The 24273-nt window shown below is 44.8% G+C and overlaps 2 protein-coding genes across 4 annotated transcripts in view; both read right to left on the bottom strand.

The window, feature by feature from the left end:
- Positions 1–8668: 8668 nt before the first annotated feature.
- LOC142858617 (large ribosomal subunit protein eL31-like) lies at positions 8669–9158 on the bottom strand. The gene has a single exon (XM_075988108.1). It carries the CDS (start codon positions 9156–9158, stop codon positions 8781–8783), a length of 378 nt encoding a protein of 125 aa, XP_075844223.1. The 3' UTR covers positions 8669–8780.
- The window catches only part of Ddx59 (DEAD-box helicase 59), a 31207-nt gene continuing 15602 nt past the window's right edge, over positions 8669–24273 (bottom strand). For 2 of the 3 annotated variants that reach the window (XM_075988105.1, XM_075988106.1), the window contains exons 5-8: positions 17121–17372; positions 15442–15594; positions 14658–14786; positions 9689–9952 (exon numbers count right to left, since the gene is read on the bottom strand). In XM_075988105.1, the coding sequence (XP_075844220.1) occupies positions 9689–9952; positions 14658–14786; positions 15442–15594; positions 17121–17372 (798 nt within the window). Of the gene's footprint in view, positions 9174–9684; positions 9953–14657; positions 14787–15441; positions 15595–17120; positions 17373–24273 lie in introns of those variants that run through there. The other variant, XM_075988107.1, reaches the window with a different exon arrangement.

Genomic DNA, 24273 nt, shown 5'->3' with positions numbered 1-24273 from the left:
CGTGGCTGAAGGTTTCTTTTCTTTAACAGCATTTAAAAAACTTGATGTGTTTGTGTGCCCGGGTGCATGTGGGGGCCCACAGAGGTCAGAAGAGGCCCACAGGAGGTTGTGAGCCCCGTGACAAGATTGCTAGGAGCCGGACTCCAGTCTTTCTCCTAGCCATTGAGCCATCTCTCCAGCCATTTACCTGCCAGACTTGGGTTTCAACTCATGCTTTTGATCTTGGGGAAGACACTGACCTCCACTCTGCTCCCATTTCCTCATTTGTAAACAGGATAGTAGTTCCCACTATGGGGTTGTTGGAAGGAGCGCATAGTAGGTGTTAGGAAACATCAGCGCATAGTAGGTGTTAGGAAACACCAGTGCATAGTAGGTGTTAGGAAACATCAGCGCATAGTAGGTGTTAGGAAACACCAGTGCATAGTAGGTGGTAGGAAACATCAGCGCATAGTAGGCGGTAGGAAACATCAGCATAGCTTTGGAGCCTGTTCTGGAACTTGCTCTGTAGACCAGGCTGGCCTCGAACTCACTTAGATACACCTACCTCTGTTTCTCGAGTGCTGGGATTAAAGGTGTGAACCACCACCGCCTGGCTTCATCTGTCTTTCTAATGCATAATTTTGTGCTCTTATTTTTGTAAATATTCCTGAAGTATTCACTGGGAGCCAGCACAGAAATGAAGCAGGCACAACGCGCCACAGAGTCCAAGAGTTTGGGCTCTGGTCCTGGTCCTCCACAGGCCCTGGACTCTTCCAGCTTTCTTTGGGGGAGGTGAAAGTGGAGGAAGAAACACAAGTCTACAGGTCTGGCCTCTCAAATGTAAATGCTCCTGTCTTGGAGAAGAAAGAAGAATGTTGTAGGCACCTGGAACTGTCTTTGACCTTGGGCACTGAGGGAGCCCCTCTGAAGTCTGGGTCATGAAGAATACCTGCTCAAAGAGCTCCTGCAAGGACGAAATGAGTCCGGTATGAGAAGCAATTAGGATGCTTCGGATAGGCAGGGAAAGTTAGCAGTGGGTTTTTCACTGCTTCTGCTAAAGTGCAGAAGTCTGGTTTATTGCTTTTGTTTCTTTAAAAAAAAATCAATAAAGGTGCTGGAGAGATGGCTCAGCAGTTAAGAGCACTTGCTGCTCTTGCAGAGGATCTGGGTTCAGTTCCAAGGACCCACATGATGGCTCACGACTGCCTGTAACCCCAGTTCCAGAGAGCCAATATCCTCTTCTGAATTACATGGGTACTGTACCATGTGCACATATGTACAGACATTCATGCATGCAGTCAAAACCCTCATGCAGGGCTGGAGAGATGGCTCAGAGGTTAAGAGCACTATCTGCTCTTCCGGAGGTCCTGAGTTCAATTCCCAGCAACCACATGGTGGCTCCAAACCATCTGTAAAGAGATCTGGCGTCCTCCTCTGGCGTGTGGAGGCAGAAAGTTGTATACATAATAAATAAATTTAAAAAAACCCTCCTGCATAGAAGATAAAAATAAACTTGTATTAACTTGCTAAATAAACTTTAATTTCTATAGCTCTTTTCACTTATTGAAGAACTAGTGCCTGTTATCTAGTCAGAAAGGAACCCCAAATCTATTATCTTAGAAGTAATTTAATCATTAGCTTTGCAGAAGTCTTTAAATTGTGCAGCTAATAACCAGTCTATTTAAGAAAAGGCAATTAGCCCAGTCTCTTCGGGCCCCTGCCGCCCTGCTCAGGTTGCATGCTTGTTCTCCGCTCCCTGCTGGCATTAGGAACAGTCAACTCAAAGGATCCTCACGCTCACATCCTCCGTGACCATCTCGTCACTGCTCTCACCGACTGTCACACTTTCAAATGATGATGTCACTGCTTTCATTTCATTAAAAGCATAGAGAGTGACCATCTAACACAACTGGGGGTTATTTGCTACTATTAAGAATTTTATTGGGTTTGGGTCAGCGGCGACTATTTCAGTCACAAGTGGCTTGCAGCAGCGGGTCGGTGGCAAGTGGGGTGTAGCGCTTGTGGGTGTACGTGATGAATTTACCCCTCAATCCCAAGCCTCTTCTCAATGGGCTAACAGGAAGGTCAGTGGTGGTGAAACTCAAGTGGGGAATGGAAGATAAGGGCTACCTGGTCTCTGTAGATGGCCACATGAACATGCAGCTTGCAAACACAGAATACATAGATGGTGCATTGCCTGGACATCTGGGTGAAGTTCTAATAAGGTGCAGTAATGTCCTTTATATCAGAGGTGTTGAAGAAGAGGAAGACGGGGAAAGTGAGAATAGCATCTTTGGGTATATCCATATATGTGTATGTATTTCTATACAATAAAATTTGTTTTTTTCCAAAAAAATTTATTAAACCCACAGTTCTGTTTTCATAATTTCCATTTTACACTTGATGATTTGAGATGAAATTATGATGAAATAGAATTTCCCCACCATGGTTGGAATGTTACTTTGTCAGCATTGTTCAGAAACAGTCATTCACATATGCTTACAGGGAGTCTCAGGTGAGGGAGGTCTGACTTCAGGGACATCCATCAAACCAAGCCTGGCCACCGGACTCCAAAAGAAAATGGCAAGAGAGACAATGAAGAGACAGGGAAATTGATTCATTATGGTCCTATTTGGAAGCCAAGGGGTCAACATGTGGAGCTCTGTCTCTGGGAAGTACTGACCATGGCCTTCAGGTGAGGTAGGGAAGATCTGGAGCCGGGAGCAAAAGTCTTGGCCAGTGTGGTGCCTGAGTCCTATCTCTAGCTGCCTCTGCAAGGCTCCTGGGAACCCTTATCACTTAAACAGCCTGTTTGGTCTCCAGCATGAGATGAGATGATTTCTCCTGTCTTTGGGCACGTACCTTGTCTCTTTCATGAGCTTAAGGGACCAGTCTTATCATGGGTTAATCTGCCTGCAAGGCTCCACTATTCCTGGAACCCAAATTGACTGCAGGAATGGTGCCATTTGGTGGCCTAGAATAGGATGTTGTAAAAGCCAGTACCATAATTATGATGTCCCTGCAAGTCTTGAAAGTGCCTCGGTTCTTCTTATCTTGGTGTCTTCATCCCTGAAAGTGAAGATTACCAGCTTCAGAAGAACACTCCTAAAATGATTGGCATGATTGGCGTGCTTACCTTTGGAGCTGAGGAACAGTCTGACCCAGTTTTAAGGTAGGACAGGAGGCAGAAGATGAAGGCAGAGAAACCAAGCTCTCTGCTGCTTTAAATCGCCCACTGGGCATCTGCACACCAAAGTGAAACAGCTTCTACTCAAAAAGGACTTAAAGAAGACTGAGTAACCATTTATTGGTTAGCCAGTAAGAAATCTGTCCAGTGTTTTAAGACGGCGTCCTGAAAGCCTCTCAGCTCCCTCCTCCCTTAACCTCACCTTTCTTACTATCCTCCTAAGAATACTTTCTTTGGGGGAAGAAAAGGGATGTTGAGACAGGGTGTGGCTATGTAGTCCTGACCTGACAGGCCTATAAGACCTTGAACTTGACTGACTGTGCTGCCTCAGCCTTCTGAGTGCTGGCCTCACAGGTCAGAGCCTAGTCAAGCACACTTTATGTAAGACATTATTTCCACTTAGAAATTTTCTGCATACAATATACTTGTGCATTAAAGTGATAAATGACTCCAATTATGTAAAATGTCTTAAAAATTGTAGCCTTTATCCACCACCTAGCTTCCTTTCCCCAGAGTGCTTTAAGCAAACACACTGTAAGTGCTCCCTATGGCCTAACTCATCCATCACAGTGGCGCCGTCAGCTGTACCACGCTTCTCCAGCTTCAGAACTTGCTCTGCTACCAGTTCCTGATTCCCATCAGCACTCAGGAGCATCTCTAACCCCAAGGTAAATATCCCCAGATCTAGAACGGGAGAAGGGTGTGCAGCGTTTCCTCTGTAACTATAACAGGCCTTCCGTGAGCAGATTCTCCACTTCCCTTAGCTGGGCCAGGGCTCGTCAATGACACATCAGTTCTCCCTGCCAGCAGTCAATTATTCCTATTGTGTTCTCGGAAGTTCTGATGAACTGCCCGGACCCCGAGCGGTGGTGCTCGGGACTGTTGGAGCATGCCGTCAGCCATGACAGATGGTTGGAGCTGGGGAACAGTGAGCAGAAAGCTGGAGGGTGGACTCGGACAGCAGCCAGAGGAGCTCAGACTCCTGTCAGCAGGGAGCAGCTGAAGCCTTCTGAGCAAGGAGACACCAGAGAAGGCGTTGGAGTCACCCTGTGAACACACTGTGCTGCTCTGGTTGGACAGACATGGAGAAGCAGAGCGGTCAGTTCGAACACTACTAGAATCATTTAGTTGGGGGCAGTGGGGTCCAGGGCTTCAGTGACAATGTGACAGTGTGGCCGTTCTGAAAGCAAACCAGAAAGGACTTGGTGACTAAACTGATGTGGAGATCAGAGGGAAGGTGAGTCCCTGATGACGTCATGGTTTGAGCATGTCCCAGGGAGTGGTAGCACCCCCAGTAACAGGGAAGTCAGGAAGAGAATCAGACTCCATGGAAGGAAGAGGGTGAATGTGGCTTCAGACATGCTGGAGGTGAGCCCCAAGGCTAAGGTGGTAAGTTGAAGATTTAGTCAGGGCACAAGTAGAAGGATGGGGTTGGAAACAGTGTGTACAACATGAGAATCCTCGTCTGAAACACTTTGGAACTTTAAGCTGACATGACGCCACAAATGGAAAATTCTATACTTGACCTCCTGTGATGAATCTCAGTCAAAACATAAGTACTCTAAAGATATACAAGATCAAGTCGGGTAAGACATGCATGAAACATAAATGAATTGGTGTCTCAACCTGGGCTCCATCCTCAAGAGAGCATGTATATGTGTAAATATCCAAAATCAAACAGTCTGAACCCCGGCAGGTAAGGGACACCCAAACACGGTGAATGCACCCCAAATCCAACGGCCTTTTCTATGCCCATCACCTAGTACTAGTGAGGAGCCCTTCTTGGCCAGTCTGCTTCGTCTATATTTTATACTCTAAGAATTCTGAAGCAAGTTTGAGATGTGGATATAGGAAGGGAAACATGAACCACAGAAAAAGGAGATTTGAAAAGACTTCTGAGAATCATAAAGCAAACCTCATTTTACAGGCGAGGAAAGCTAAGAATTGGGAAAGTAATTAATTTATACTAGTTGAAAAACTTGGTGAAGTTCTATAATTGGAAGCTAATTATTCACAAGCAGTTTTACTAAGTTTCTTCTTCTAAGGTGGAAAGAGAAAAATAAAGACAGGTGAAATCGTCATAAACTCAAATTCACTTTAAAGGCTGCTTTTTGTCTCACTTCTTATTTGTGATCTGGTCCAAAAATACCACAAATACTGCATTTTATAAAATAACTCTTGGCACCAACAACTGAATTGGAGAAGTGTGTTTACTTAATTATCATTGGCTGGTTTTCACACTGTGACCTTGGGCCTCTGGGGTCACTGTAAGTGAGGCTGGGAGACAACAAAAGAGGGCTATCTGTGTGGAGTCGGTTTCCTTCAGGTTGCCAGGAAAGTCACCTCGTGTGACTTGTTACCCCTGGCACCATACCTATGCTAACGGAGGAAATTTCGTGTAGTCTGTGGAAAACAGAAGGGGGGGGGGATAAAATATGCTAATAGGAACCCAGAGCAGAGCCTCCCACCCTCCCCGCACAGTGTTTGTCCCCCACCAGAAACAATGAGGCCTCTTTGGAACACTTTGGAAGTTAGTAAGTTTAGCTTAACTTATTGCATTCCGTGGATAGTGTGGGTTGTAGGTGAAAGATATAGCGATGTTTTCTATAAGGTGTTCTGAAGCCACACATTAGAAAGGCCCTTCATCTTTCTGATTTGGGGAGTGCGCTTGGCTTCAGGAACACTAGTCGAATGATCTACAGCATCTTATAAAGAGGCTCCTGAGTAACTCACAGTCTAAAAGTCACTTACAGCTACGCTGTTTACAACGGAAAAGCTGTTTGCTTCAACTCTGCAATAAAACAACCAAGGAATCGGTTCTGCACCTTTGTCGGATAATTATTAAAAAAGAAATGGCTTCATATATGTTAGTTATTTGAGCTAATTCATATTTTGAACAGTACAATAATTTTTACAAAACTATTGAAATATTTATAATGTTGTTCCTTCTTGCCATTTCTGAGCAAGATCTGTCCCTGTACACTCACTCTTCCTTCTGTTTTGCTTGGCGTGTTCTTTCTTGCATGGAATAATGACAGTAGATGGTAACTAAAAATACCTGCCCTACCCTGCCCTGGCTACTGATGGATTCTGAAAGAGGGGGGGTTCATCGTCTTGAGCTGTGTCCCAATGCGGAGCTCACCAAGCTCCGATGGGTAGTTGCAAACCCACAACCCCACAGATGGCCTGGGTAAACTCAGTGGGACACAAAACAGACCTAAAGTTGAGACTGTGGGAAGGAGACTGGTAGGGAGGGGGGTGAGGCTAAGAGTAACCAGAAAGCACTGTATGTGTGTATGTGTAAAGCTGTAACAGAACAATGTAACTAAAATAAATACCAGCAATGCTCTGACCAGCTTCCTTTGTAAAGTTTAATGTTCTGGTCTATATAAGAAGAACCATAGCACTGCCGCGCCTAAAGACAATGAAGTAAAAAAGGAGTAGAAGCTATGGAAAAATGGGAAGCAGAGGCCAAGATTTGAGATTTGGAACAGGAAGAGCTTCCAGGTCTCACTGTGAGGAGGACCAGCAGGGGATGCACCAACAGTGGGCTCCCCCTCCAGGGACTCAGGACAGGGGATGCACCAACAGTGGGCTCCCCCTCCAGGGACTCAGGACAGGGATGCACCAACAGTGGGCTCCCCCAGGGACTCAGGACAGGGGATGCACCAACAGTGGGCTCCCCCTCCAGGGACTCAGGACAGGGATGCACCAACAGCGGGCTCCCCCTCCAGGGACTCAGGACAGGGGATGCACTAACATGGGCTCCCCCTCCAGGGACTCAGGACAGGGGATGCACTAACATGGGCTCCCCCTCCAGGGACTCAGGACAGGGGATGCACTAACATGGGCTCCCCCTCCAGGGACTCAGGACAGGGGATGCACTAACATGGGCTCCCCCTCCAGGAACTCAGGACAGGGATGCACTAACATGGGCTCCCCCTCCAGGAACTCAGGACAGGGGATGCACCAACATGGGCTCCCCCTCCAGGAACTCAGGACAGGGATGCACTAACATGGGCTCCCCCTCCAGGAACTCAGGACAGGGATGCACTAACATGGGCTCCCCCTCCAGGGACTCAGGACAGGGATGCACCAACAGTGGGCTCCCCCTCCAGGGACTCAGGACAGGGGATGCACTAACATGGGCTCCCCCTCCAGGAACTCAGGACAGGGGATGCACCAGAGTGGGCTCCCCCTCCAGGGACTCAGGACAGGGATGCACCAACAGTGGGCTCCCCCTCCAGGGACTCAGGACAGGGGATGCACCAGAGTGGGCTCCCCCTCCAGGGACTCAGGACAGGGGATGCACCAGAGTGGGCTCCCCCTCCAGGGACTCAGGACAGGGGAACTGCACCAACAGTGGGCTCCCCCTCCAGGGACTCAGGCCCTGAATTCAGTTCTCATCTGGGATGTGAGCTCTTTTCCTCCTCCACTGCACCTCTTAGTTACCTCCACACAACAAAGTATTAAGCTTACAGCGGGTCCTAAGGAGATCAACAGCCAGCTGAAAGGCCGCTGGAACACAGCAGTGGGACAGAAGCAACTGAGTTTAAATTACCAGTGAAGTCACCTTACTACTTGTGGTATTGTTTGTTCAAATATATTTTCATCATTTGCTGTTGCTTTGTTTGATTTTTAAAAAAGGGTCTCACTTTGTAGGCCAAGCTGGCCTTAAACTGGCAGTGATCCTCCTGCCTCAGAATGCTAATTCCTGGGATGACAGGCATAAATGAGCTACTTACTACACCTGACTTGCAGAGAAGGGTTGATTCAGAAAGCCATCTTACTTTTTTGGCTACCCCAATTTTCCTTAAAAACAACTTTGAATCTAGTTTAAAACAAACAAACAAGCAAACACGACTCAGCTGTCCCACTGCCCAGAAATTATCGGCACTTAGCTCACTCTTGCAGCATCCTTGCTGTAGGCAGCACTTGGGACTCTGAATCCTTGGCTTCCCAGGCTCCCTTGAGGTTATGCGTACATACATATGCATACAGACACAGAGTCCAAGGGACGCACATTGGGTCAGGCACTCGTTTGTGACAGCTCAGGGAAAATGCTTTAGCTCAAAGTTCCACCTCAACGCCTGTATGACTACTCCTAAATTTCCCCAACAAAAGCTACTGGTTTTTAATGAAAAGAAAGCCAATGGCCCCAGAGGTTCATACATTCGACTGCTTGATCTCCTGTTGGTAGAACCATTTGGGGAGGAAGTTTTAAAAGTTGCTAACCAAGCCAAAGGGAAAGCAACTGGGAACAAAACTAGACATTTGTACTTCTTTTCAAAACACTTCGGAGTTTCAAGTTGTAATCATTCACTTTCTTCCTAACCATCCAACAAGGACTCAAGCCTCGGTGTGCTTCCGGTGCTGCTGGGGCAGGGCAGGAACCGGTGCTGGGGAGGGAGGGTCCTGCCCTGACAGCAATAGCTCTGGGAACGACCTGTTCAACAACAGAGAACGCTGGTCAGAGGACACAAACTGCATTTTTTTAAGCAATTTATCTTCTGATTTTATTTTTAATAACAAAGTTGTGAATTGAAATAAATACACTATTGCTGTACAATTTTTTTTTTTGGCTGTTCTCCAACTTTATTTGAGATTCAGTAGGTTAGTTCTCATCCACATTGACTGTCTGTAGATTTTTGAATGTGGTAACAGGCACGTAAGTTACCAATGTGTAGAGTTTGTTTGGTGAGTCCTCATCCTCATTACATTCTCTGGACAAACGTACCCGGATACGATATGGAACATTCCTTATTCCTTTGGCCCAGATGGCTATATTGAGCCTGGTATCAATCCGCACATCTGGAGTCCCCATCTCCTTCATGGCAAATTTCCGGATTTCTTTGAGTGCCCTAGGAGCACGCTTCTTAAAGCCCACGCCATAGATGCGCATGTGAATGTTGATGGTGTATTCTTGGGTTACCACCTCGTTGATGGCAGAATGGCCCTTCTTCTTCTCGCCACCCTTCTTTGCGGGAGCCATTCTGCCGGGCCCAAGCTGGAAAGGACAGGCGTGAGGGATTGTGGGAAGCTGCTGTACAAATTTTATTAAATTTAAAAAGATCTTAAAGATTCTTCTGTTCCTTGCAGTTTTTTTTTTTTTAACCTTTTATCCCCCTAAGAAAAACTAACAATCCTGGCTGTCCTGGAACTCACGCAATAAACCAGACTGGCCTTGAGATCATAGAAATCTGCCTGCCTCCACCTCTGAGTATTAGAATTAAAGTCGTGTGCGACCACTGTCCAGTTCCTTGTACATTTTTTGTTGTTGTTGTTGTTTTTTGAGACAGGGTTTCACTGTAGCTTTGAAGCCTGTCCTGGAACTAGCTCTTGTAGACCAGGCTGGCCTCAAACTCAGAGATCCACCTGCCTCTGCCTCCCGAGTGCTGTGATTAGAGGCGTGCGCTACTGCCCGGCTTGTTCTTGCACATTTTTATTTACTCAGTCATACAGCAGTTATTAGAAATTTTACTGATAATACATAATAAAGCCTGCTGGAAGTGGCATACCAGGTCATTTTTGTGAATTGCTCCTTTCATGTTTCCTGATAATGTCCATGAGGTTAGCCCCCGTGACCAGGTTGCTCTGTGTCCGTGTGTCTTTCTGTTGCTCCTTTCTCTTCTGCTCATGAAGGTAAGGGGAATTTAGCAGTTGTGGGGGGAGAATGGATCCCGTGGGCTTCACTCTTTTGGCAACATCCCAGAAGAGCCGTTTAGAGTTGTTATTGATAAAAGTAATTGCGGTTCCATCTTGACCGAGTCTCCCTACCCTGCCGACCTGAAACAAAGCAAAAAGACGCTTTCAGGTGTCGCTTTTATTTCCAGAGAAATGAAGACTATCATTAAAGGTGTTTACACAGCTTACCATTCATTCAGGTGCATGTTTTCTTCTGTGGGAGTGCATGCATACGTGTGTGCGTGCATGCATGTGTGTGTGTGCACATATGTGTGCACAAGTGTATGCTGGGTATTGTACCCAGCCTCAGGTGTGCCAAGCATTGAGCAGTACCCCTGGGCTACAATCCTAATGGTGCTCTCTGGACTGTATGTCTTAATGTATTTATGAAATCAAGATAGAGGGTTGATGGCAGCATATGTATTTTTTTGCTATGTTAATTTTAATGAAGCAGCACAACAAGACTATTTGGTTTAGTTTTTGTGCCGTGAAATGTTAGATTTAAGCTATTTCATTTTTACAGAGTTCTCAGTTTGACAGAATGGACACAAATTTGTGATTCAAATACTGAAATCTATAGCTGGCACAAAATCTTGTTTCTAAATACAAAATGAAAATATTCTGAGAAAGTTTTCAGAAGAGGGGAAACAGAGTCATTGTCAACTTCTGTTCATCAACTGAAATGTAAAATCTAAAGTCTATACTTAGAAATATTTAAGTGAGCCAGGTGTGGTGGCACATGCTTTGGATCCCAGCACTCAGGAGGCAGAGGCAGGCAGATCTTTGTGAGCTTGTGGCTAGCCTGGTCTATACAGCAGCTCTAGGACAGCCAGGGATAGAGAGACCCTGTCATAAAAAACTAAAAAACAAAGAAATATTGAAGAGAACTGATGGTTCCTATAAAATGTAGCTTTAAGGTTACTAAAGACAAAAAGCTCTGAAAAAGTGAAAAGGGCTGAAGGCCTCTAGGGAAGGAGACTGGCAAAGCGAGGAAGCAGACGCCGAGGTGTGTGTCAGCTCCCTGCTTTAGCTGATCTGATGAATTATATTGCTGGATTTTTTTTTAATATGGATTGTTCAAATAAAATACAAACTGACATAGAAATAACTACAACCCACAAAAGATGAGAAAGTATTAACAATCATGTATTTGATGCAAGTTTTCTAGAATATGCAAAAAATATTTAAGGCTTAATAATAATGATAACCTAATTTAAAGACTGAACAAAGGATGTGAACCTTACCAAAGAAGATATACAAATATATTTGTATTGAAAATACAAGTATTGAAAAGATATTCCTACAGCTACATTCACCATTGAGAAAACGCAACCCAAAGCCATAACAGAACACCATTTCATCCTTGCTAAGGGGGGCTATAATCAAGAAGGCGGGTTAGAATGTAGCTCAGTTGATAGAGTGCTTGCCTGGCAAGGAGGAGCCCTGGGTTAGATCCCCAGCAGGGCATAAACAGGGCGCAGTAATGTGTGTATGTAATTCTAGCAATAGGAAGTTCAAGGTTATCCTCAGTTACTTTGAGATTCAAGGTCAGCATGGAATATGAGAATTCAAGAAACCTTGACTTTAAAATCACTCACTTACTCACTCAATCAATCATCAATCAAGGAATAACAAACTTGGCAGATGTAGAGAAACTGGAACTTACATATTGTTGAAGAATATGTAAAAGTTACTTTGAAAAACAGTCTGGTAGATCCTGAAAATGTTAAACCCAAAGTCACCACTGAATTGGACAACTCTGATCCTAGGTTCTAGCCAAGAGGAATAAAAATGTGTGGCCAGAAAAACCTGTATATGAGTATTCACAGCAGGGCAGCTGATATTAACAGTAGCCAAAAATAAAAAGTACAATTAGCGAATGGGCTCAGAAAGGTGGTGTATCATAATTGGAATATTTTTGGCGATAAAAGATAAAACAAAATTTAAATATGCATGCTATAAAATGCGTAAATGTTGAAGACAGTAAGAAAAAAAGAAAAAAATTATAGAAGACCACACGTGACATGATTCTTTTTACACGAAATGACCACAAGAGTCAAATCTACAGAGGCAGAAGCGGAGGGTGAGTGGTTGCTCAGGTGTGGGGGTGCCTGCTGGTGATATGGGGTGTCTGTTCTAGGGTAGTAAACATTTTCTAGACTTGACTGCAGTTATGTTTGTACAACTGTACAGATACATACTTAACTGTTTGGATTCTCTCTAAATGAGTGGGTTGTACAGTTTCGGAACTGTATCTACTGATGATTGCTATGAGAGACAGAGTGTAGCAGGGAGTGGGAGCATACCCCTGTAATCCCAGCTACTTGGGAGGCTGAGGCAAGAGAACCCTAAGTTTGAAGTTAGCTTGATCAACTTGAAAAGACACAATCTCAAAATTAAAGGGGGGGGCAGGGATGGGGAATGTGGCTTAGTAGTTGAGTGTTTGCCCAGCATGCACGTAGCCCTGGGTCTAAAACTCCGCATAAAACAAAAACACCTCCAATACTTTCTAAACTCTAAGGTAGCTGATGCTATCTAATATCAAATTACTTTTCCCAGAAACTTTCTACCATTAAAAATAAAAACCGGCCACATGGGAATTCCTATTATACTTATCTTTGGCTTAGCAGTTCTACTAAAAAAAAAAAATTTTTTTTTTTAATCTAGATAGGGTCTTGCTATACTGCTCAGGTCATCCACAAACTTCTGGGCTCAAACAAACCTTCTGATCCAGCCTCTCCCATAGCTGCAAATACTGGTTTGACTACCGTGCCCAGGGCCAGAGGAACTCAGTGTATACTAGCTCTCATAAAAAGACAAGTACAGGAGTGCCACTGCAGCATTCTTTAAAGCATAACAATCAATAGAGGGTTTGTGAACTCATAGTACATGCACACAGTGTATCATCTTGTAGCAGTCAAAATGGGACAAGCCAAGTAAGTTAGTGAAAACATTTAAAGAGCCTGGATATACCTATTAACATCTAAATGGTACTTATTATGATGAGAAAAGACATCTGAGATATATTTAATAAAGCAAGGCATGGAACAATAGTTATGATGTGGTCCCATTTACATGTATGTAATAAATTTGTGTACCTTATATGTATGTATGTTTATAATTTTTAAACTATTACCTGCCAAAACTCAAAGATAGAAGGAAATGGTAAAGAAGACCTGTTGCCAGGTGTGATGGTACACTCTTTTAATACCAGCGTTCAGGAGGCAGCAGTAGGCAGATCTCTGTGAGGTCTGCGGCAGGCAGGGCTATGTAGAGAGCCTGTCTCAAAACAAAAAAGAAGGCTTACTTCTCATTCTATGCCTTTTGTTATGTGTGATGCTTGTTACCATGAATATGTGCTTTAAGAACTGAAATAATCTAAGACACAGACAGAGCTGGAAAAGCAGCCAGCTCTAGAGTTATCTAAACAGAGTTAAGAAACCTCACACATTCTCCAAGCCCAGAGGCCACCACTATGTTGTAGTGGGGATACGGAAAGCCAGAGTCAGCCTTGGGATGTCCTGAAAGGTTAAATGACGAATTAGCATATTCTAAGAGGCAAAGAAGCATCTCAATATTGTAACATTTTAGAGAGATTTCTATCTAAAATTATGAAATACTTGGAAGGAAACATTTCATTTGTTCTAACACTACCTCCTGAGGATATTTGATTCCCGATGAAGCCAAAGTAAAACTCAAGCTGCACTGCAGTGTAGACACTGCAAAGTCAATGCGGCCATTGGGAGGTGAGCCCCAGAGCATCAGAGGAAGGCTGCGCTTGAGGGACTGTAAGTGATGCCGCAGAAGGAAGACGGGGCAGTCAGAGAGATAACAGCACTAAAGGCTCTGTTTCTGCCAGAAAGAGGGGCCATTGTTACTTCTGGCAGCAAAGAAAACCAATGAAACTTTAACAGGCGAAAGACTAGGACAAGTAAGGATATGAAGAGAAGACAAGATTCCTAAAACAAGCATTTTAGAGGATCACGTTTACTCTGGCCAGCACAGCAACTTAAAGCAATCTTTTAAACAAGTTTCTTTTCTAAGAAAGCTACCAGTGGACTTGATGAAGGGAAAAAAAAGAAAGCATCAAAAATGAAGCAATAATTTGGTGCCTAAAATATTTTCTAAAGATTTAATTTATGCACGTGTGTGTTTTGCCTCTTATGGCTTTGTATCATGTGCAGGCCCAGTGCCAGCAGAGCCAGAAGAGGAGCTACAGATGCTTGTGAGCTGCTCTGGGGGTGCTGGGCAGTGAGCCAGGTCCCCTGCAAGAGCAACAAGTACCCTTAGCCACTGAGCTATCTCTCCTACCCTTAACATTAAAACAAATAAACAGAATTTTAGGTTTCTCACTTTTAGTTTTTAACATAGTTTAGGTATAAAGTTTTTAGAACCAAAATTTTGTTTCTAAGTGCACATGTACATGCACGACACACACACATTTTTTTTAATTTAAAAAAAATTTAAAAAAATTTTATGTGTATGAACGAATGTTTTGTCTGTATGTACGTATGAACACTATGTGCATGTACCCAAGGAGGTCAGAAGAGGGTGTCAGCTCCCCTGGGACCACAGTTACAGATGGTTGTTGGCCACCATGTAGGCTCTGAGAACTGGCCAAGGGTCTTCTAGAGTAGACAGTGTTCTTAACTGCTGAGTTAACTCTCCAGTCCTAAGTATATATATTTTTGAAGACTAAAATTATGCAAAGTTTTATGTCCTGCTTTTTAAAAAGTGTTCGCTCGACCTGACAATGCCTTATCCAATCAAACTCATCAACAAACTGGCAGGACAGGAAGCGCCTTACCTGATGAATATACTCATCCATGCTTGAAGGCATATCAAAATTCACAACCAGCTTGACGTTGACCAAGTCCAGTCCTCGACCCAGGACTCCTGTGCTCACCACCACCTCATAGTCTCCTTCCAGTAATCCCTTTCCAATAAATCAGAAAAGTTCATTATTCAGGCCAGGAGTGATAAGGCATATCTATAATTTCAGCCCCCAGGAGACAGAGGCCAGTAGATCTCTGAGTTCAAGGCCATCATGGTCTAGATAGAGTTCTAGGCCAGCTAGTAGTACATAATAAAATACTGTGCAAAAAACAATAAACAGTAAAAAAAAATCATTATCTAGAACTTATTTTATATGGCTTTGTGTAATTCTGACATTTTTAAATGCTCACCTCAGTATTTTGTTGTAGCAGCTTTTCAATAAACAGAAGTCTTACACTTGAAAACTGATTTACTTTAAACTCCCCCTAGCCTCTGTGGAATTTATTTTACTAATTTACTCAAGTGAATCTCTTCCTAAGGTGAGCTTCTGCTCTGTCCCAGACCAAACTGACCTGATTTCTGAAATAGTGAATTGTGAATCAGCTATCCATTTAGCACACACCCTCCAGAGAGCTGGCTTACTGCTCCCCACACAGAGAGGCCTGAGCAAGAGGAACAGTGAACTTCAGTCACTGCTTCCTCATGCTCCTCTCACTGCGCAGGCCTGCCTTAGAACCAGTTGGCAGTAGGTCGTCTCTTGAAAATGCAGCAAAATAGATTCTGAAGACGGAGAATACAGAGCGCTATGAGCCAACCTTCAGTATGTCTCTCCTTTCCATCTGAGACTTCTCTGAGTGGATGGACGTGCTGTTTAGACCTGTGATTTTCTGAACTGCTTCACTCAACAGATCTGCACCTAGTTTGCAGTCCACAAATACCAACACTGGAGGTTTAAAGAGCTTCTTATCCTGAGGAAACAAGACAAGAAATTAAATTCTTCATAGAGCATAATTTATGTGGAAAACTCTGAAATCATTAGCAAGAGCTAACTATTGAAAGGTTTATAAATATTGCTAAAAAGAAATTATAATATTTTATAATATAAAATAAAAGCATATCTTCTAAATGTTCTCATTTAAGGATGCACAAACTCATCTTTCACTTTTTCAACATTAATATTACAAATATATTTAAAAAATTTAAGGCCCATTACATAGTTCTAAACCCTGCTCATTAGTCAATGCAAGTTGTTTTTAACTTAATACCATATTTGTAAATATTTTTTTCATATATTAGCCACTCTAACAAGTTTGCTTAAATTAGTTCAAAGATTCTCAAGGACAGAATAGACAAGAAACACTTTGAAAAATATATATAATTTTTGAGAGTTAAAATATTAAAGATATTTTATGTGTATGTGTGCATGTGTATGTTTGAGAAAGGATCATATTCTGTAGTCTAGGCTCAATTTGAGTCTGGAGCTCAATTTGTAGCCCTAGTCTGGTATAGGAGTTCCTTCTGTTTGTGTGTTGCTGTCATTGGGTAATGAACAAAGAAACTGCCTTGGTCTAGTTGATAGAACAGAACTTAGGTAGGTGGAGTAGATAGAACTGAATGCTGGGAAGAAGGGCAGAGGGGCAGACGCCATGTATCTCCTGCCTGAGATGGACGCTGGATAGAATCATGCCGGTAAACCACAGTCATGTGGCAATACACAGATTAACAAAAGTGGGCTAAATTAAGATCTAAGAGTTAGCCAATAAGAAGTTCGAGCTAATGGGCCAGGCAGTGTTTAAATGAATACAGTTTCTGTGTGATTATTTCGGGTGTAAGCTAGCCAGGCGGCTGAGATGACAAGCAGCCCCACTCCTCCTGTTACACTAGCTAGTTTCAAATACAAGGCTATTCTGCCTCGGCCCTTCCAAATACTGGGATTATAGGCATGAATCACTATGCCCAACTCATGAGGAATAATCTTCAAAATGAAATACTTTTTATAATAAGGAAAAGAAAACAGATTCTGAGTCAAAAGGGATGACACAAACACTGCAAACTAGAAACTCCATGAGCTGAAGGAGGATTATAAATTCCAAGCCAGCTTGGCCTATAAAGTGAGACCTCAAAAACAAAATAAAATGTGTACCCTAACAAAGCAGCAACTAGGCATCTACACTACATATTTCCAGAATAAAAACTTTGAATTGGGCATGGTAGCAAATGCCTTTAACCCCAATACTAAGGAGAGGGAGGTGGGAGTGTTGTGAGCCTGGGCTACATGGTATCAGGCAAGTCAGGGATACATAGAAAAAGTCTGTCTCAAATGAACATCAGAAGCAAAATTCAATTTGATCCTTACAGAATTCTGATGCACATAAAAGGATTTACTATTAAATATAGGCACCAAAATTCCTCCAAAGCTACCCTTAAATATCACTCTGAAGCTGAGGAAATACAAACACAGGCCACAAACATGGCTGCCTGCTTAAATACTCACATTTAAGATTTCAAATAACTTCTTCTTTTTGCCTGGGTCTTCTACCCATAGGATGATCTGCCGCACGCTGGGGCAGGGCAGATTCTTGTCCCCAGTGATAATCCTCACAGGGTTGTGCAGAAGCTGCTCTGCAAGCTGCTCTATACTGCCTGGGATCGTGGCAGAAACCAAGATGGTCTGACAATCAGCAGGAGTGGTTTCCAAAACGTCAAGCACTTGCTGTTGAAAGCCCATCTTCAACATGGTGTCGGCCTAAAAGGAAGGCATTCTAAGCTCAGGCGTAGTCAGCGCTACAACCCAGAGCCACTCAGGATAAGACTGAATAATTAAGAACAGAAAAAAAAACAAAACAGAAAAATACAGAAGTACAGTGCCAAAAGACCAACAGGAAAATGTTTATGCAAAATTATAAATTATATAACTTAATGATATGGATTATTAATAGCTACAAAAGAGACATTCTGTATACTTATCCATAAGGCACCTGTTAAATTATGGCAACATAGAACACTGTGTCATCCTGAAAAACAAAGAGAAAGCTCTTTGCTGGGCAATGAACGATTGCATGGAGAAAAGACGTGAACACTGTGTAATACGATACTGCTTATATGACACAACAGAATGGAAGTAAATATAGTCAAGAAATTAATTAGGCTGGGGGAATGGTTTACACTGTAATCCAACCACTCAGGAGGCCAAGGCAAGAGGACTGAGTTCAAGAACAGACTGAACTATGGAGTGAAACCCTGAAATCTAAACTGCTACCGTGGAGAAGCCTAGAGAGCTGCTGTGTGTAAGGGGAAGGTCTGCTCACTGCACTTTGTCTTCCGGCGGTGAGAATCTAACCCAGGTCTGTGAGCGTGCTAGTGTCCCACTACTGAAATGCATCTGTCAGCCTTGGACTTTGGAAATGGAGTCTTGGTAGGTAGGCTGGGCTGGCTTTGAATTCAGGATCTTTCTGAGATAGCTTCCCAAGTGTTGGGTTTATAGGCATGAGCCACCATGCCTATCAGGGCTCACTTTTTGCTTTTCAAAATTTTATTTCCTTCTAGCCACGGATATGTCCTATATAATAAAATTATTTTATTAAGAAAATTCATGTTGAGATAGCTATGGCTTAAATGTTGGTATTTCTCCCCAATTCACACTGAAGCCTTCCCTACCACTGGTTGCCCATGATGTGCACTGGTTGCCCATGATGTGCACTGGCTGTGCGCTGATGTGCACTGGCTGTGCGCTGATGTGCACTGGCTGTCCACTGAAGTGCACTGGCTGTGCGCTGATGTGCACTGGCTGTCCGCTGATGTGCACTGGCTGTGCGCTGATGTGCACTGGCTGTGCGCTGATGTGCATGGCTGTCCGCTGAAGTGCACTGGCTGTGCGCTGATGTGCACTGGCTGTGCGCTGATGTGCACTGGCTGTGCGCTGATGTGCACTGGCTGTGCGCTGATGTGCACTGGCTGTGCGCTGATGTGCATGCTGTCCGCTGAAGTGCACTGGCTGTCCTCTGAAGTGCACTGGCTGTGCGCTGATGTGCATGGCTGTCCGCTGAAGTGCACTGGCTGTGCGCTGATGTGCACTGGCTGTGCGCTGATGTGCATGGCTGTCCGCTGAAGTGCACTGGCTGTCCGCTGATGTGCACTGGCTGTGCGCTGATGTGCATGGCTGTCCGCTGAAGTGCACTGGCTGTCCGCTGATGTGCACTGGCTGTGCGCTGATGTGCACTGGCTGTGCGCTGATGTGCATGGCTGTCCGCTGAAGTGCACTGGCTGTCCGCTGATGTGCACTGGCTGTCCGCTGAAGTGCACTGGGCTGTCCGCTGATGTGCACTGGCTGTCCGCTGAAGTGCACTGGGCTGTCCGCTGATGTGCACTGGCTGTGCGCTGATGTGCACTGGCTGTGCGCTGATGTGCATGGCTGTCCGCTGAAGTGCACTGGCTGTGCGCTGATGTGCATGGCTGTCCGCTGAAGTGCACTGGCTGTCCGCTGAAGTGCACTGGCTGTGCGCTGATGTGCATGGCTGTCCGCTGAAGTGCACTGGCTGTGCGCTGATGTGCACTGGCTGTCCGCTGAAGTGCACTGGCTGTGCGCTGATGTGCACTGGCTGTCCGCTGAAGTGCACTGGCTGTGCGCTGATGTGCATGGCTGTCCGCTGAAGTGCATGGCTGTGCGCTGATGTGCACTGGCTGTGCGCTGATGTGCACTGGCTGTGCGCTGATGTGCACTGGCTGTGCGCTGATGTGCATGGCTGTCCGCTGAAGTGCACTGGCTGTGCGCTGATGTGCACTGGCTGTGCGCTGATGTGCATGGCTGTCCGCTGAAGTGCACTGGCTGTGCGCTGATGTGCATGGCTGTCCGCTGAAGTGCATGGCTGTCCGCTGAAGTGCACTGGCTGTGCGCTGATGTGCACTGGCTGTGCGCTGATGTGCACTGGCTGTGCGCTGATGTGCATGGCTGTCCGCTGAAGTGCACTGGCTGTCCGCTGAAGTGCACTGGCTGTGTGCTGATGTGCACTGGGCTGTGCGCTGATGTGCACTGGGCTGTCCGCTGATGTGCACTGGCTGTGCGCTGATGTGCACTGGCTGTCCACTGACGTGCACTGGCTGTCTGCTGATGTGCACTGGCTGTGCGCTGATGTGCACTGGCTGTCCGCTGAAGTGCACTGGCTGTCCGCTGAAGTGCACTGGCTGTGCGCTGATGTGCACTGGCTGTCTTCTGTCTTCCCTCCAGAAGTGTCTCCATCAAATCTCAGTAAATATTATACATCACCTTCCCAGAGAACCTCTGGTTACCAATCTAAGAAAATACGTCCCTGCCATATTGCCATGGACAGGTACACTCGCCACAGCTCCCCGGGGCAGAGCTCATCAGCATTCCTTTCCATACATCCACTAACCAACAGTATCCAGCATGATGAAAGCCCCTTTTGTAGATATAGGGACATCCTTAATTCTAAGTACTAAATAAGACTTAATTTTGTAAAAGGCTACATGCCAGTGTCCCAAACCTCTTAAAATCCAGGAATTACCTGGGGTGAGTTTTTCAAGATCCCCCCTGCTGAATCAGTCCCAGTGAGAAAGCCAGTCTAGATTGTAGTCATGGGCACACCACGCAGTTGTTTTTGAATGTTTGCCACTTCCTTTTATTTGGAGATATGGTTTCCTGGTATCCCAGGCTGGCTTTGGATTCACTAATTTTATGTGTTTGAGCATTTTTCTGGCAGGCAAGTCTGTGCTCCACACATGTGCCTGGACTTGCAGAGGTCAGAAAACGATGTTGGATCCCTGGAACTAGGACTAGAGCCACCAGGTGAGTGCTGGGAACTGAGCTCCGGTCCTCTGTAAGAGTAGCAAGTGCTCTTAATTACTGAGCCATCTCTATAGTGTCCTCAGACTGGCTGTGAACCCACCCTCTAGCATCTGCCTACTAAGTGTGGGGTTACAGGCCAGCACATACTATCTGGACCCCAGGTGATTTTTATCATTAGGCCAAGTTGAACAGATCAATGCTTATCCACTGCAACACGGTGTAAGTGAGACAGTACAGTCTGTGCATAGTCCGACAGAGCGGAGGAAGAAGGCCTCAACCCTCCTCCTGAGGGGCAGGGAAGTTTCAGAGTCTCTCATTCTGAAGCAGTGAGGAAGGAGCAGGATGGGGGTGGCGGAGAATTCTAGGCCAAAGGGAAGATCTGACAAGAGACGGGATGGTGACACTGAGCAGAGGTCATTGCAGGAAATGGCCTGAGTCCTGGCCCTCCCTCCTTGAGAGCCATTGCTTGCTCTCAGCTCCTGTCCCAGGCTACTGTGCTGACTCAGCTGCCAACGCCAACGCCAGGCCCTCCATCCTCTCTGCTCACTACTTCCCTCCAGCCTTCTCTTGGAGAAACCAGACAGCACACAGACTCCAATGCACGCTTCCTGCATGGAGAGAAACGTTTCCCTTTGTCTACTGTTCAGAGAAGGGCGAACTCAGACAGCGTGAGCAGGACCCGGCATTTACTCACTTACCCTTTGCTAAAATTAAAAGCACACTATAATTTATGGAGTCACTCTCCAGCTGCCTCCTTCCTTCCCACATGCAGTCTTCAGCAGGCTCATAAATGATGACTTTATGCGGCTCTCAGACTTAACCCTTCAGTCTCGGGGCCTCCACCCTGCCCCTTGACCCCTTCACTCCTTGGCTGGTTTGTGGATGGCTCGGTCTCTGAGTCCTTCTTCTTTAACTTCTCTTGTACTGAGCAGGGGAATGGCTTCCCTAAACCACCAGTTTTACCAAACTACACCCAACTCGTAATTTAGAGAGCCTCATTGTCTCCCACATCAAATCCAGAAGCTTCTGCCTCCCTTTCAGGGCCTCTATAATTTGACCCCACCCGAGCTGCCCCACCCTACTTCCTATTACTCCTCAGGAAGGTTCTTCAAGCTGGTTGGTCTCCTTCCTCCCTCCACAAGACACTTGGGCTTTTTGAGTGCTGCTTATCTCTTCATGGCGATATCTCATCTGTCCTCTGGTTTTTAAATCTTCTCAGGAGCAGTCCAAATCCCATAACTATTTTTTAATTTTTTAAAAACAACCTTTTTTAAAAAAATTTTACATACAAATCCCAGTTCCTCCTCCCTTCCATCCTCCTAATCCTCCCATTCCCTTTACTTCTCCCCACCCCCCCTTTCCACTCCTCAGAGAAGGCAGACCATTACTATATATATGCACATGTACACACACACACACACACGTATATATTGGATTTTCGAGACAGGATTTCTCTGTAGCTTTAGAGCCTGTCCTGGAACTCACTTTGTAGACCAGGCTGGCCTCGAACTCACAGAGATCCGCCTGCCTCTGCCTTCTGAGTGCTGGGATTAAAGGTGTGCACACCCACCACCTGGCTCCATTACTATTAATAGTGCCAAAGCATCTACTTTCTTAATTCTACTCCTGACCTTAATTGCCCTAGACAATTAGCACATCATTTACATAATACAGTATTTATTTTATTGTAGTTTCCCCCACTAGTTCATGGTATTCAAGACAAATTCTAACCTTTACCTGTCCTGTGGAAACCCAATCATTTTTCTCTTCTTTTAATACATTTTTTTCAGTGGTGGAACAGATACAATCCAATACCTTGCAAATGCTAGGCAAGTACTTTACAATTCAATTATACTTACAATCCTTTTTTAAAGATGTTTAGTTTATGTGTTTTGTGTATGTATGAACATGTACATACATGCTTGGGCCTGGTGCCCACAGAAACTAGAAAGTGTCAGGTCCCATGGAACAGAGTTAGACAGCTGACAGCTATGGTGTAGGTGCTGGGAATCAAATCCAAATCTTCATAAGAGCATGATTTAGAGGACCTACTGCTCTTATGACAGTCCTTGGTGCTTTGGATCGGAGTATCTCTAGATAACTCAGGCTAGTCTTATAATTGAGATCCTCCTGTCTCTCCTTCTCTAGGTGAGTGCTGTGTTAACTGTGTGGATTTTTTCCCTTTTCTTTCTTTCCTTTTTTCTTTTTTCATTTGTGTGTGTGTGTGTGTGTGTGTGTGTGTGTGTGTGTGTGTGTGTGTGGTGTTCGTGTAGGTATACCTGTATATTTACAGACATTTATGTCTGCATGAAGGCCAGGGGTTAACCTTGGTGCCATTCTTTAGGTACCCTTCACCTTGTTTTTTGAGCCAGGGTCTCCCAGTGGCCTGAAGCTTGTCAAGCAGGGTAGAGTGGCTGGCCCCTGAGACAGGGCTCTGCCTGTCTCCACCTCCCCAGTTCTAGGATTACGTGAGTGGTGTAGGAGGTCCTTCTGTCTATGCGTTGCTTTCATCGGTTAATAAAGGAACTACTTTGGGCCTGTAGCAGAGTTAGAGGGGAATAGAGCTAGGCGGGGAAAACTAAATGGAATGCTGGAAGAAGAAGCAGAGAGAGACACCATGGTTCTGCCACTAGAGAAAGACATGCTGGAACTTTGCTGGTAGGCCACAACCTCGTGGTGATACACAGATTAATAGAAATGGGTTAAATTAAGATGTAAGAGTTAGCTAATAAGAAATTAGAGCTAATGGGGGGGGGCAAGCAGGTATTTAATTAATACAATTTCTGAGTGGTTATTTTGGTTCTGGGAAGCCAGGACAAACAAACGGGCCCTCCTCCTACAAACTGGCGCCTACACAAGAGTATACCACCACACTCAGCTTTCATTTATGTGGGTTCTAGAGTATCAAACTCAGGTCCTCACTGACTGAAAATCTCCTTGGCTCCACATCTGGGTTTCTGTTTATTTCTGCTTGATTATTTTGGTTTTCTTGAAGCACAGTCTAGCTATGTAGCCTAGATTGGCCTTGAATTTATGATCCTCCTGCCTTTGGCACTACAGTAGTGGATTGCAGGTGTGTACCAGCATACCATGCTGGTTATTTTCATGTTGCTATGGTTGTACAGGTTAGTTTCAAAAGATCAGATTGGACCCCAAAGCCTACAATAGTGACCGTCTATTCTTTTATTTAAACTTAAAACTTTTTACTTTATGTGTATGAATGTTTTGCCTGCAAGTATGTCTGTGTATCATGTGAATGTCTGATACCCACAGAGGCCAGAAGAGTTCCCTTGGAACTGGAATTACAGACTGTTGTGAACAGCCACGTGGGTACTGGGAATTGAACTTGGGTCCTCTAGGAGAATGGTCAATGCTCTTAACCACTGAACCATCTCTCCATCTACTATTTTAAAAAAGCATTTGCTAATCATTGGCCTACACTGTTTATGCACTTTTTTAAAAGTAAAAATGTTATTTGTGTGTGTGAGTGTGTGTGTGTGTGTGTGTGCGTGCATGCATGAGTGTGGGTATGCTGTGTCTGTAGGTTACAGAACAACTTGCTGGAGTTTGTTCTCTCCTTCTGTAATGTAGGTTCTGGAGACTGAATTCAGATTGCCTGGCTTGGAAGCAAGCACCTCCACCTGCTGAGCCATCTTGCCAGCCCCTATTTGAGTATTTCTTTATCTCAATAGGCAGGATAATGTTTTGACCTTTATTTCAAGTGAATGTCTTTTTTCCTCAAAATTTCAGTATCACATAGGTTTGAAACAGTGAAAATGTTTCTGCAATCCCACGTACATATCTGTACCTATACAGCACTTCTGTACTGACTTCTGCCAAAACA

The sequence above is a fragment of the Microtus pennsylvanicus genome, chromosome 10, assembly GCF_037038515.1.
Source record: "Microtus pennsylvanicus isolate mMicPen1 chromosome 10, mMicPen1.hap1, whole genome shotgun sequence".
Lineage (NCBI taxonomy): Eukaryota > Metazoa > Chordata > Mammalia > Rodentia > Cricetidae > Microtus > Microtus pennsylvanicus.
Note: the sequence above shows the minus strand (reverse complement) of the source record. Positions and strands in the feature narration are given on the sequence as shown.